Here is a 15400-nt window from a genome sequence, read left to right as displayed (position 1 = left end):
TTTGATCCCTGGCCTCAGTCAGTGAATTAAGGATCTGGCATTGCCGTGAGCTGTGGTATAGGTCACAGATGTGGCTGGGATCTCGCATTGCTGTGGCTGTGGCTATGGCTGCGGCAGGTGGCTGCGGCAGGTAGCTTCAGCTGGATGCGACCTCTAGCCTGGGAACTTTCATATGCCACAGGTGTTGCCCTAAAAAAAGATTAAAAAAACCCAAAAAAACAAGAACCATGTTGGCTACAGTGGAAATCAGCAAATGCTAAAAATGAAGGCTTTTTGTTTTACTTTCCTAGAGAGCAGTTGTTAACTGTTTACCAGTATACCACCAGAATTTGGGTAATTGACGTTCTCCTTAAAAAATGCTTAATATGGTGTTCTGCATCCAGTAGGTACTCAAAACCTTCTGAGTAACAAAAGCAAACACAAAAATACCAGCATAATATATTTAGTGATTAAATAAACAAATTATTTCATAAAGGAGTAGAGCAACTAATGTGGTTTTAGAAATGGTCTGATAGCTCAAATCCATCGCCAATTTCATATTACTTATCAAAAATAATGTTATGGTTTTATAAAGACAATGTTTCTGGGGGCTCTAGCTCTCAGAAAAAAGTAGACATAAATTTTCTCAAATTTAGACACTAAAAGTTTTACAAAGTCATTTCTTTGATTCTGAGAGTCCTTGATCACTTTTCTTAATAGACCAAATCGCTGAAGCAACAGATGCCCCAAACAATTACATATTATCACCTCTTTTATCACCATGTAATTTATTTTTAGTACATTAATCCTTTTTAATTTCCCCAAGTGCAAGCAGTGGGATTATGCATAACTTGTTAAAATACTTTCCTCAAATAACCATGATACATTCAGTGACAAATGCACTTGGGACCCAGGATAGAACAGAGTCATTAGAAATTAGGTTTGGGAAATTCTCTGCCCAATTCTCCAACTTGTATGTTAGATCTTGAGCAACACCCAGATTATGTTGTGGGGTTGGGGATGGGGCTTGGAGGAGGGACTGAGCAAAGGAGATAAATAAAACACATGCCCCTGTAGGAAGGAATAGCTTAATTTCCTGGAGAAAGCCATATGTGTGTAACCTTGGCAATACTTATGGGATCCAACAGGGCCTAAGCTTCTAGAGAGCAACACCTTATAGGACATCTTTTCCAGACACACAAAAAGGGACCTTGCTGACAGCTGCCTACATAGGTGATCAGATATGGCTATATGCACCCAAGCATAGTCTTAACCTAAGGTGAGATCTGCAGAAGAGAGTGTTGTTACACGGCAGGATATTGGTTCTCAGCCAGGGACGATATTGCCCCCTAGGGCACAATATCTGGAGATTTTTTTTTTCTTTTTGCTATTTTAGGGCCGCACCCATGGCATATGGAGGTTCCTAGCCTAGGGGTTGAATAGGAGCTATAGCCCCTGGCCTATGCCACAGCTACAGCAACGCCAGATCTGAGCCATATCTGCGACCTACACCACAGCTTATGGAAATGCTGGATCCTTAAACTGCTGAGCCAAGCCAGGGATCTAACCTGCATCCTCATGGATCCTAGTCAGGTTCATTAACGACTGAGCCATGAAAGCAACTCCAATTTTTATTTTATTTTTGGAGATATTTTTTATTGTCACAATTCCAGGTATGTGTGGTGAGGGCAGTGGGCACAGTACTACTGGCATCTTCTGGGTAAAGGCCAGAGATGCTTCTAAACACTCTAAAATGCACATGACACACCTAACAACAAAGAATAATTTGGTCCAAAGTGTCAGTAGTACCAAAGTTGAGAAAACTTTCCACAGAATTACAAGAGGAGAATTGGGCAGCTCACATTTCAAATTACAACTTGGAAAAGTTCGAACAAAATACATTTAGATGTTAAGTCAGTTATTACTTTCATTTAAAAAATTAGTATATATACACATATATATGTTCTCCTTACACTAAACTGTATCCCACCTGTTCTCCTCCTCACCTCATACCTGAAGATAGATCTGCCTCTGTCTTATCTGCCTTAGGGAAACTCTGGCCTGGACTTCATCACGAGGAACACTGGAAAGCCTTTCCTGCCTTGATTTTGGTGGCATCTAGCTTGCAACCTGATGTTTTTTTCTACAGACTGACAGTTTATGTTCTCTCACAGCTGCTCTAAACTTATCACCTAAACATGCTAATAAAGCATATGATTTACATGACACATCAGCTGAATGCAAAGAAATCTCTTTACATACCTCATTTCTAACTAGTATATTACTGACAATAGTTGCATTGCTCTAATTACTCATTAAGGTTTGACAGATAAAAAAGGGAGCGGTTGAAAAATTAAACACAGTCTTTCCACCACTTTGGTCTATAATTAACACATGCACACAGTCAAACAACTAGAAGAGAACTAAGAGCTGATCTAGTCCAACTCCCTCATTGAACAGATGAAGAAATTGATGCTCAGTTTCTTTCAATGACTTTCCCAAAGCTAAAATGCTAAGTGGTAGCTGAGCAAGGACTAGAACATTAGGTCCTATATCTTAATACAAAACTCTTTAGGAGTTCCCGTAGTGGCGTGGTGGAAACAAATCCAATTAGGAACCATGAGGTTTCCGGTGTGATCCTTGGCCTCGCTCAGTGGGTTGAGGATCCAGAGTTGCCGTGAGCTGTGGTGTAGGTCACAGATGCGACTCAGATCTGGTGTTGCTATGGCTGTGGTGTAGGATGGTGGCTACAGCTCCGATTGGACCCCTAGCCTGGAAGCCTCCATATGCTGGGGGTGTGGCCCTCAAAAGACAAAAGACAAAAAACAAAAACAAAAACAAAAACAAACCTCTTTAAATTGAACAATATTTTTCAAAAGGTCCAGATTGCTAAAATAACATATTCTGAGTTTTTATACATGAAGCTATAAGAATCAACATGTAATTATGATAAGCTCTAAATGTACTGTGCATATTAATATACATATGCACAATGATATGCATCTATAAATATTTTCAGGCCTTTTTCTCAAGTTAGTTGTTATTTATTAAATTTCTAAAATGGATATCATTAAGTTGACTTCACATTACTATAAACAATCTATAGTTTAAAAATTCTGAAACACATGGCATAAAAAAGAATAAAATTTTACTAGCTATAATGACTATAATATGCTGAATTTGAATTTTCTATGATTATATTTTTATTAAACTATTCAATGAAATTAGAAAAAATAAGAATTACAGTATGAATGTGGTTTCCTTTGTAGTCTAATAATAGTATATTTTCTATAATTTTTTACTCTATAATATACCACAAATAACTAACATGTTTTCTTTTTTAGAAAATTATTGGAGTTCCCGTGGTGGCACAGTGGTTAACGAATCCGACTAGGAACCATGAGGTTGCGGGTTCGGTCCCTGCCCTTGCTCAGTGGGTTAAGGATCCGGTGTTGCCGTGAGCTGTGACATAGGTTGCAGACGCAGCTCAGATCCTGCGTTGCTGTGGCTCTGGCGTAAGTCGGTGGCTTTAGCTCTGATTTGTCCCCTAGCCTGGGAACCTCCATATGCCGCAGGAGCAGCCCAAGAAATAGCAAAAAGACAAAAAAAAAAAAAAGGAAATTAATGAATACATCATACAGTTAAAAAAAATAATACTCTTGTCATCTACTTGATCAACATGAAAGCAATGTTCTCATTAAATTGCTGTAAACCTCTTCCAAACCCAAATAACTACCACTAAAGCCAACCCCATTCTTGTCTACTTATTAAAATATTAATGTTAAATGAAACATTCAATTTCTTAGTTTTTTCATACTTATCAAGCAAGATTATGCATTTACTAAAAGAATAATATTTTCAAATATACAAATATGGATATAAACTGAATAGATCTTTTCTAACAATGAGATATAATTAAAATTACAATTAAATGTTTTAGATAACACCAAACTTATTTGAAAGATATCCTTCCTGATGATTTCTGGTTTTAATGGCAAACACTACAAATTCTGTGCTATATTTTAATACTTTAAAATTCTTAGCTAATTTACTATTTGTCAACTTCTAAACTTACCTGGGTTTTGTTTTAGGTAAATGTGTTAGTTGTTTCCAACAATTTGTTATGACATTATGAATCCAACCATCACCTGCAATATTATGACAGTTCAGAAACTAAGTTTAGGTCTTTGAGATAACATTTTGATTTTTTTCTCCAAATTTATTATGCTACATTTATGTGACTATCTTTTGTATGTGTGCATATTTTATCATAAAGATTCTCAAACATACAAGAAAGTAGAGAATACGCCAACAAACTGTCACATACCCCAGAATCAACAACTATTAAGCTTTTACCATAGGTGCTCCATGTATCTTTTTGTTATTCTTGCTGCTAACTTACTGTAAAGCAATTCCTAGCTCTCTTATCATTTTTCCCATACATATTTCAGTAAGCATAGCTTTTTTTAAAAAAAGGATTTTTTTTACATACACAATGTCATTATCGCATAACCACAATGCCATTGCCACAGTCAATAAAACTAAAAGTAATTTCTTGGCATCATCTAATACCCATATGACCACATCTTAAGCCAAATCTCTGAGAGAGCAAACTGGACTAAGAGTTAGGACATTTAATTCTCCATAGTTCAATGATAAAAACCAGAAAATAGGAATTTGAAACAGTAGACCTCATGAAGAAATGATATTAAACAACCCCCAGTGAAACAGGTAGATGTGTTTTTTTTCCTCCAGTTTTATTTAGATATAACAGATATACAATACTCTATAAGTTTAAGGTATAAAGATGTTAGTTTTTAAATTAGATTCCAAATCTTTTTTAATTAAAAATCCCCCCACAAATTAGAGAAGCTTAATTATCTACAATAATTAACATCCCCTACTAGGAACTCCTGTTCCTTCAACCGGCCTCTGGAGTTTGTTGCTTGGCCGGCAGACTGCCAGATGCGCAGTTAATGTTCAATAATTTGTGTGTGTGTGTGTGTGTCTTTTTAGGGCTGAACCCAAGGCATATGGAAGTTTCCCAGGTTAGGGACAGAATCAGAGCTGTAGCCACTGGTCTACGCCACTGCCACACCAGATCCAAGCCAAGTCTGCGACCTACACCACAGCTCACCGCAACTCTGGATCCTTAACCCACAGAACAAGGCCAGGGATTGAACCCAAGTCCTCATGGATACTAGTCAGGTTCGTTACTGCTGAGCCACAACGGGAACTCCAATAATAAATTTTTGTTGAAAAACAAAGAGTTGTTCTCAGGTCCTATATACAATTATATAAATGGTTTTAATAGTATATAAGGTTTCTTAAGGAAAATATCTCTAGCCATAGAAAACTTTCAATTAGAAGACATTTAACATGTCAGACTAAGTGGATATTCTTGGTCATTTGCCTGTCCACAATTTAACTGCTGGAAGAAACCTACATTACAAAACTCAGAGCCATTGGGATCTGCAGTGACAGGAGTTTAAAAACTCCAGTTCAGCACATTCCTTTATAGTTTGGAACAAAAAGAGAAGCAACTGGCCCTCCCACGTTGTACTTTTGAGCCTTCGGAAAGGCTGCTCTTCTAATCCCCATTCTAGCCTATAGTAAAAGCATCTGGATCAAAAATCAGGAGGACACAAAATCACACAATACTCTAGTTGCTTTAATTCATCTAACTTCAACCATTCTTCCTTATACCTAGAAACAGGACTTAGAGGGGCAAGGGTGAAAAAGCAAAGGGGCCTTCTACTTCTTTTTTTTCTTTTTTGGCTGTCCTGTAGTACATGGAGTTCCCAAGCCAGGGATGAGATCCAAGCCACAGTTGTGGTGGGTGGTGTGGATCCTTTAACCCAATGTGTGATGCTGGAGATCGAACCCGCACCTCTGCAGCGACCCAAGCCTCTGTCATCAGATTCTTAACCTACTATTCCACAGCAGGAACTCTGAGGCCTCCTACTTCTAATTCTTGATGTAAGCACATAGTTGGGGGATAAAGTGAAACCAGACAATCAGAAAAAGAAAGATACCCTGAGTATCAAATACAATGAAGTAAAAAGAATAAGGTATTAATTGTGGGCATAATTTTAATCGACTTACTTAGTGGAACATTGTCTGCACTTAGTCCACCAAATAGGAAAAGCGTATCATCTGCTATTGGTGTTAAGGTATGCCATGACCGATGTTTGGGGTTTTCTCCATTAACGGGAATCCTGTGGCAAGGAAAAAAATATAAAAATCTCGGCACTGGTTTTAGTCAAGATGAAAGTTTTCTGACCATCTCAGATCTTAAAAGAAAAAAAACTGCCCTTCCTACTTTAAAATTTTTTGATTCTACTAATCCTACCTACAAGAATTTTTTTTTTTTTTTGGTCTTTTTAGGGCCAATATGGAAGTTCCCAGAGTAGGGGTCAAATTAGAGTTGCAGCTGCTGGCATACACCACAGCCGCAGCAATGTGTGGGATCCAAGCCGTATCTGCAACCTACACCATGCTCAAGGCAATGCCAGATCTTAACCCACTGAGAGGCCAGGGATCATGCCCACATCCTCTCGGATGCTAGTTGCGTTCATTACCACTGAGCCACAATGGGAACTCCAAGGATATTTTTTTTTAACACTCAAATTCTTAGATGAATTTACACAATTTCCTTCCATTTAATGTCTACTGCACTTGGCCACAAAACACAGACTGAAAATTAAAAAAAAAAAATCAATTCCCAGTTATCCACAATGCATACTGAGTGGTCATTCCTATTTGTTAATCAGTAAAACTTCCTCAGTTTTTCAGAATTATGAACATAATTATTTTTACATGCATAATTTTTTTTTTACTGTTGCTTCATGTTCAATTTTGTATTTTTAGCTGACTTCCTTAATGATATTATGGGATTTTGTTGTTGTTGTTTTCTACTTTGGTCTATTTATTGTAGAGTTTCCCAAAGCATTATCTTCACCTGAAAAATGCTTGCTACTCTAACTTTAAAAAAAAAAAAACATAAAAATATTTTTTAAAGGAGAATTCTATAATCTTGTTCTCCAGCAATAAGAAATAATAATTTGGTATACACCTTTCCTGACTTTAATGCACATATACACATATTTATTAAAAATATATAAATGGGATCATATACTCTGTCCTGTAAATTTTTTCCATTCAACTAATATGTTGCAGAATATTTTCATGGAGTGTGGCAGCTCACTGGGCACATATACCATGATTTAAACAACCCCCAATTATTGTTATGAAGGTTTTATAAATAATGTTTTGATTTTATAATGTTGCAATAAACATCTTTGTTGTGTATGCACATACGTACACACACCTCCACACACATATAAACACTTCTACAATTTTTTTTTGTCTTTTGTCTTTTTGTTGTTGTTGTTGTTGTTGTTGCTATTTCTTGGGCCGCTCCCGCGGCATATGGAGGTTCCCAGGCTAGGGGTTGAATCGGAGCTGTAGCCACCGGCCTACGCCAGAGCCACAGCAACACAGGATCCGAGCCGCGTCTGCAACCTACACCACAGCTCACTTCAACACCAGATCGTTAACCCACTGAGCAAGGGCAGGGACTGAACCCGCAAACTCATGGTTCCTAATCAGATTCGTTAACCACTGCGCCACGACGGGAACTCCTGGGTTTATATCATCTTTAGAAAAGCTTTCTCCATGCCAAGATTTTATAGATAATTTGCTATATTTTCTTCTAGAAATTTTGTGGTTTTATTTTTAATAGTATTTATACCTTGGCATTATACAGAGCTCTGACTGCATCTCATTACATGAACAGTTGATTGATAGTTAAATATGTTTATTCTATGGCTAAATATATATTATGAACAATAAAATCTGACTTTTACCCATTTAATTGTCTATTCACCTGTGATGACCCCAATTAAACTTTTCCTTCATTTTTTCTACTGACCAGTCCTCAAGGTTATATAGTATAAAACCAGAACTTTCACATAATCAATTTTCAACTGCCAGTATTCTCATGTTTTATATAGTTTGGTTAAAGAACAAAGTCTAGGAGTTCCCACTGTGGCTCAGCATGTTAAGAACCCAAATAGTATCCATGAGGATGTGGGTTCAATCCCTGGCCTCACTCAGTGGCTTAAAGATCTGGTATTACAGCATAGGTCGAAGATGCAGCCTGGATCTGACATTGCTGTGATAGTAGCATAGTCCAGCGGCTGCAGCTTCAATTTGACCCCCTAGCCTGGGAAACTCCATATGCCACAGGTGCTGCCCTAAAGAGACAAAAAATAAAATAAAATAAAATTTTATTTATTAAAACTATAAATTTTTGTTTAAACTATATTTAAATCTATACATTCCTTGCTTAAGCATACAATCTGAAGGAGAAAAAAATACCAGTTCAGTTTCAGACACCCAAATTTGGACAGCATGTATATGCACACTCGTCCATTCAGACAGACAGACAGACAGACAGACACACACACACACACACACACACACACACACACACACACAAAAGCCTATAGATTAAAACATACTTAAATTTTGAACTTACCTTCCAGACCAGGTCCAGGTATCTAAGTTTAGATAATGCAAATCATTCATCCTAGTTTGCTAAAATAAAAGTGTATTAAATTGGTCAGTGTTACATCTTTGGTGAGCTAAAATTTTGGTTTTAAAATAAATTCATATTAAAAATAGATTAACTCTTTTATCTAACCTCAGAAATTCATATATTGGGGAACAATGCTAAGAATTAAATTAACAGAGCTAATTTAACGTAGAGCTAAATAAATGTGTCAAGGGGGAAAGGAAGAAATGAGTTTAAACAAGATTTAGATAAAGAAATTAAACTTTTTTGATAATTCACTGCAGTAAAGGATCCTCCCCATTAAAATATGGTTTATAATCATCTGTGATTCATGAATGTCTGTTAAAGAACAGACATTTAACGTCTAGATTATTTGAATATTCAGTTATTCCACAAAACCAAAAAAACAATTTTTAGAAGAAGCATTACACATAAAAGGCCATTTTCATAAAAAAACACTAACCAAAACACGACCGCCAAAGATATAGCCCTTATTTCCAAGAACTGCACACGTGTGTGCGGCTCGTGGTTGAGGTGGAACTCCACCCTGTAAGTAGAGAACAGAAAACAGAGAGCAAAGGCTTGAACCGTCCATAACAAAGTCAGTCCCATGCTCAGTACCCAAAATACTTGACTGCTAAGTCACCATTATCTATGTAACTTAATTAAAAACCCTAATGCAAAAGTTCATTTTAATTAGTAATAATTACAGACAAATACTACTTTTAAGAAATTAAATGTATTCAACTTGGTCTTTACTTTTTTTTTGTTTTTTGTTTTTTTTGGCTGTGCCTGTGGCATGCAGAAGTTCCGGGGCCAGGGCCAGGGAGCAAACAATGCCAGATCCTTAACGCACCGTGCCACCAGGGGACTCCAACTTGATTTTTACTTTTTAAAGTGCATTTCTTAAATGCCTGCCACTATTTGGCAAGATAAGATTTCACATAAATTTTAGCTTAAAGTATTAAGATTTAAAAAATTAAATTTAAAAACATTCCTTTCTCTCTCTCCCCATCCACTTTCCCTCTCTTTTCCTCTCTCTTCTCTATCTTCTCTTTTCCTCTCTCTTCTCTATCTCTCTCACATGCACACACACACACAAACATTAATGCTATGATAATACCATTAACACTCATTAATACTATGAATGAGCAATACACCATTAGATGATCTCAGAGACTCTAAAAAAAAAATTAAATCTGGCCCCCAAAACTCTTAGTGTTTCAAATTCCACAATAAGAACTTCACTATTGGCTTAAGCCAAACACTGTTTTGTCTCTTACTAAAATTCTTCACATTAACTGATTATACTTTATGTTCAATAAACATAGCAGATTGTTTTTTCAGAGAAGTTCTGAGTTGGTGAGGAAAAAAGAATATGAGTAGATGAATGAATAAGATTTGAAGAAAGAATTTTCTGCATGAAGTCAACATGGTAAGAAATAATTCAGATATAACCTCTAAAATGCTTAAATATATGAGAGAGAATCATTTACGTTGTAATTCTCAACGCTTCCAGCAAAACAAGTTTTATTATCTCACCCCAGATTTGAAATTTTGGAAAAATTCTTCTAATATATACACATTCATTACTAAATATCAACTTTCTCCTTTTTATTTATTTATTTATTTATTTATTTATTTATTTATTTATATGTATACATTTAATAGCCAACCAAAGCTTCTGAATAAACTGAGTTTATACCAGTTCAAACAAAAACAAAGTAATGGCATTTGCATTAGCTTGTGTGGCTAACCAAGAAAAAAAAGTGCACAGTGTCCATGCTTATTAGGTTGTTTGAAATCCTGAAAATAACTCAAAAGACCCCTATTACCACTAAAATGTTCTCATAGGGTTAATATTCCCATGTAGGGAGACACTTTCAACTTTCCATTTTATGGATGATACAATATATGGTTTGTCTATAAGTATATAGCTCTTTCATGACACAAAACACAAATCCAGCTTCTTTAATTTCAACACTGAGAACTGTTACACTCTACTATGCTACCTTGCCTTTTGATGCAGATATCTAGGAGCAATGAATTAATTTAAGAATGTTTCAGGGAGTTCCCATAATGGCTCAGTGGTTAATGAATCCGACTGGGAACCATGAGGTTGTAGGTTCGATCCCTGGCCTTGCTCAGTGGGTTAAGGATCCGGCGTTGCTGTGAGCTTTGGTGTAGGCCGAAGACAAGCTTGGATCCCTCATTGATGTGGCCCTAGTGTAGGCTGGTGGCTACAGCTCCGATTCAACCCATAGCCTGGGAACCTCCACATGCCACAGGTGCGGCCCTAGAAAAGACAGAAAGACAAAGGGAAAAAAAAAAAAAAAAGAATGTTTCAGAGTTGCCACAGTGACACAGTAGGTTAAGAATCTGACTGCAGTGGCCCAGGTCACTGTGTAGGTATGGGTTCTATCCTTGATCTAGTGAGGTAGGTTAAAGGATCTGGCCTTTCCACAGCTGCTGCATAGGACACAGCTGAGGCTCTGATTCAATCCCCTGGCCTGGGAAATTTCAGATATAATATAAAAAATGTAAGAACTTATTTGAAGAAATAATCGGAGAAATCACAGTGAAAATATTGTTATGCACTAATGAAAATAGTGTCATATGCATGTTAGGCTGTAGGTGAAGAAGGAGTGGAAGAATACAGATTAAGATAAGTAGAGAGAGAAGGAGTCACAGAAAGACTTGAAGTCCAAAGAACAAATTAAAAGCTACCTCAGCTCACTCCAAGGAGCACATTCTAAAGATATGCCTGCAGTAGCTCTAGACTCTTGCTTACTCTCTAAGGAAGCAGAGAGTTACAAGGCCTCAAAGAGATCTAGGAAGAGTTTCAACAGATCCAGTCTCAATAACATTTCCCTGAGCCACACCTGTGACCTACACCACAGCTTGTAGCAACACCGGATCTTTAATCCACTGAGCCACAACAAGAACTCCTAAAAGAGGCTTCACGGGAGTCCCCATCATGGCTCAGCAGTCACAAATCCAATTAGTATCTGTGAGGATGAGGGTTCGGTCCCTGGCCCCACTCAGTGGTTTAAGGACCCAGTGTTGCCATGAATTGTTGTGTAGTTCACAGATATAGTTTGGATCTGGTGTTGCTGTGGCTGTGGTATAGGCCAGCAGCTACAGCTCCCATTTGACCCCTAACCTGGGAACCCCCATATGCCATGGGTTTGGCCCTAAAAAGCAAAACAAACAAACAAAAAACACAGTACTTGGGAGTTCCCATTAGGGCGCAATGGAAACGAATCCGACTAATATCCATTAGGATTTGGGTTCCATCCCCAGCCTTGCTCAGTGGGTAAAGGATCTGGAGTTGCTGTGAGCTGTGGTTTAAGTCACAGATGCTCGAATCCTGCCTGTTGCTATGGCTGTGGTGTAGGCAGGCATCTGTAGCTCTGATTCGACCCCTAGCTGGCAATTTCTATATGCTGTAGGTGCAGCCCTAAAAAGTAAAAAAAAAGAAAAAGAAAATAAAATAGTACTTGGGGTTTCTGTTGTGGCTCAGCAGAAAAGAAGCTGACTAGTATCCATGAGGATGTGGGTTTGATTCCCAGCCCCTCAGTGGATTAAGGATCTGGTGTTGCCATGAGCTGTAGTATAGGTCATAGACACAGCCTGGTTCTGGCATTGCTATGGCTGGCAGCTATTGCTCCAATTCAAACCCTAGCCTAGCAGCTTCTATATGCTGCGGGTGAGGCCCTTAAAAAAAAAAATAGTACTAGTGACAGTACTTAAGAGAATCCCTTTGGATGTGATTACAAACTCAATTACTAAAATCCAATAACTTAGTAAAAAAAATAGATACTGAAAGTATTAACGAGTATACAAATATAAAATTAGCTTTTTAAAATACTTACTTTAATTTCTGGTTGTAGCCAACTCTGTGTCTTTGTATCAAATATGTGAACATCATTATGCCATCCCCAGAATATCTGCTCTTCCTAAAAGAGAATTTTTTTTAATATGAAAAAGTTTTTATAATAGTTTCATTTCATGTTTACTGGTGAAATAATAGATACACTTACAGAAAGAGAATTGTGTTACTGAACTCACAAAGCTACTGCATATACCAGTGGCTCACAAAGTATGGGCCCCAGACTGTAGCAGTATCACCTGTCAACTTTTCTTCTCATATTATTGCCTGCATGAGTCATAATTTTATTTGTTGAAAATCTTCCAATTCTCTCAAAGGACTGTATCTTAAAATAGCAGAGAACCAGGGAATTTCCATTGTGGCACAGCAGAAATGAATCTGACTAGTACCCAGGAGGATTCGGGTTCAATCCCTGGCCTCACTCAGGGATCTGGTGTTGCCATGAGCTGTGGTGTAGGTCACAGACCTGGCTCAGATCCTGCATTGCTGTGGCTGTGTGTAGCCCTGCAGCTGCAGCTCCAATTCGACCCCTAGCCTGGGAACTTCCACATGCTGTGGGTGTGGCCCTAAAAATCAAAATCAAAACAAAACAAAACAAAACAAACAAACAAAAAAAAACCCTGCAGAGAACCAAATGATGTTTGCATTGGGAAATCTCTTCCTAAAGTATATGTTCAGAATTCCTAATTTTTGGTATTAGAAACTATAGGGACTAATGGTTCCTTTTTTCAAGAAGTTCCAATCACCTCTACTTAACTACGCAGCTTGTTCTTATGCTCACTCTCATCTTTGTCTTCTAAGAAGACAGAATTGTTGGTCAGGCAAAGGTTAAACAGTTAGACTGTATTTAGCATCTTCTGCATTGATGAAATCCTCAACCGCTACTCTATCTCTATCTTACCTTTGTACACTTTCATGTGCTATGTCAGGAATACGTCATTTCGTCAGGACTTGTCAAACAAGTCAAATAAACTAAATAATTTACTTAGCTGAGAATCCATAAACTTCAGGACATGATCATTAGCCTAACTGTACTATATGAGAAAAAAAAATGAAAGCTATCACTGATGAGTAAAAATAATTAAACATAATTAGTGGGAAGTTATATTACTAAAAATTATCAATACTACTGTAAGTAGCAAAACTTTAAAGTATTTCATTTTAAAAACTCACAAACCATGTAAAAGCCATCCAATTTTATTAATTAACATACAATTAATTTTACACAGTCTAAATAAAGCCTATGGAAAAAAATTAAATACCCAAATACAAAGAGATTTATATAAAATGTATGTATACTTTTACATTAATAAGGAACAATAATAACATACCCTAGTAGAAGGTTAAATTGAAGAGTTACTGTGTATCTTTGTGGTGAGATCAATGGTTTTTAAAGTTATCTTTTAAAAGATTTTACGTTTATAAGTCATGACTTCTTTCATTAATAATAATTCATTCTCTAGCCAGTAAGAATAAGTAGAAAAAGTAATATCACTACCAACTTACTCACTCTCATACAGAAGCCAGTCTGAGCTATGAATAGTTCTGGTAGACGTACCTAAAAGGAGGTGTATGTCAGCAATAGCCACTGTGGTTATACCTATAACAAAGTTTTTCCAAGTTGTGCTAAAGCTACTACTTGTCTAACTGAAGCAGCTATAAGTGATTAATGACATCAGAAAAGAACTTACTCTGCCAATAGCCATGAAGGCTGATACCATTAAGTGAGGGAACCTCTTACAACTGAACCCAAATCCAAAGAGAGAAAACATTTTTGTCATAGTATCAATTATAGCAAATTAAAACAAAAAATATTGGGCTCATTATTTCTAAAGACTTAAGGTGATGGTAAATTAGAGGAAAATGTAAACAGTGATTACTCTCTTACCCAAGATGCATCATGAACATCAAAACAGTCTTGGAGTTCATTGTGTCTCCTACACCCATAGCCACCAAAATATATTAATCTGAAAAACAAAACAAAGGACACATATTAGAAGGTCTACTACTTTCAGTTTGTTCATAGTAAGCTGAAAGACATCATTTCTCTCACATCCTAAACAAGCCATATAAACTTCAAAACCACAGTTAGAAAAAAAAAAAAATCAAAGAGCTCCAGGAACAAAGAGAATGAAATGAACTAATTCCAGAGAACAATGAGCTCTCGGTAGGAGAGAAGAGGCCCACAGCTGCTTTTATCACTGGTATAAGAGCAGGAGGAGGGAGAATCCCACACAGTTAGGGTTTATAAAAAAAAGCCACCTAAAATTTTAACAGTCATACGTAGGCTGGCATGCCAAATTAGAATCTTAAAAAACTCTGCCATAGAGGGAGTGTGAACCTACTCAACAACTTTTCTTCAGGGAGCACCCGTGGTCAGTCACCAACAGCTGGAAGAAGAGGAGTGCTGAACAAATCTCCTTGAGGAAATCTGACTATGAACTCTAAAGCTTGGGATCAGGGCAGGAGATCTGAAAGAAACACCTGAGAGGCATGCCAAGCCATTACAAGCATACAGTGTGGCTGCCCTCAAAAGGCCAGGGGAGGAGGTGCAATTCTGAAAGAGATCTCCCAAGGTACAAAGCATAAAGTGGGACTGAAAAGCAAGAGAACTCCCTGGCAACCCAGAGACCTTCCAATTAGGCTGTAAAACAAGGAGGGATCTCCCATAGTTCTGAGAGGTAGCAGGTGTTTAGCATAGCTCAAAATCTCTAAACAATCTCTAGTGCCCAAACATGGGGGCCTACCAACAGAAAGTCTTGATCCTGTCTCAGAACATTTGAAGCCAATGGTAAAACTGAATCAAACTAAAGCTGCAACAAAGCCCAAACACAGATCAACTACAGATTAGACTGACTTAACTCCTACTCTCTCAGCCCCAAAAGGGAGAAAAGGGCATGTCCTTTCCTGGAGATAAATATTATTTATTCCAATCTCCACTATTCTCTCAT

General features: G+C 37.3%; 1 protein-coding gene across 1 annotated transcript in view; it reads right to left on the bottom strand.

The window, feature by feature from the left end:
* KLHDC1 (kelch domain containing 1) overlaps nucleotides 1-15400 on the bottom strand; it is a 63476-nt gene that overhangs the window by 12940 nt on the left and 35136 nt on the right. Inside the window, 6 exon segments of the mRNA XM_047767270.1 lie at nucleotides 4055-4127; nucleotides 6085-6197; nucleotides 8522-8580; nucleotides 9021-9104; nucleotides 12433-12516; nucleotides 14338-14416. Of these exon segments, the coding sequence (XP_047623226.1) occupies nucleotides 4055-4127; nucleotides 6085-6197; nucleotides 8522-8580; nucleotides 9021-9104; nucleotides 12433-12516; nucleotides 14338-14416 (492 nt within the window).

This window comes from Phacochoerus africanus, chromosome 2 (genome assembly GCF_016906955.1).
Source record: "Phacochoerus africanus isolate WHEZ1 chromosome 2, ROS_Pafr_v1, whole genome shotgun sequence".
Lineage (NCBI taxonomy): Eukaryota > Metazoa > Chordata > Mammalia > Artiodactyla > Suidae > Phacochoerus > Phacochoerus africanus.
The sequence above is the reverse complement of the archived record's forward strand: the minus strand, read 5'-3'. Positions and strand labels throughout refer to the sequence as shown.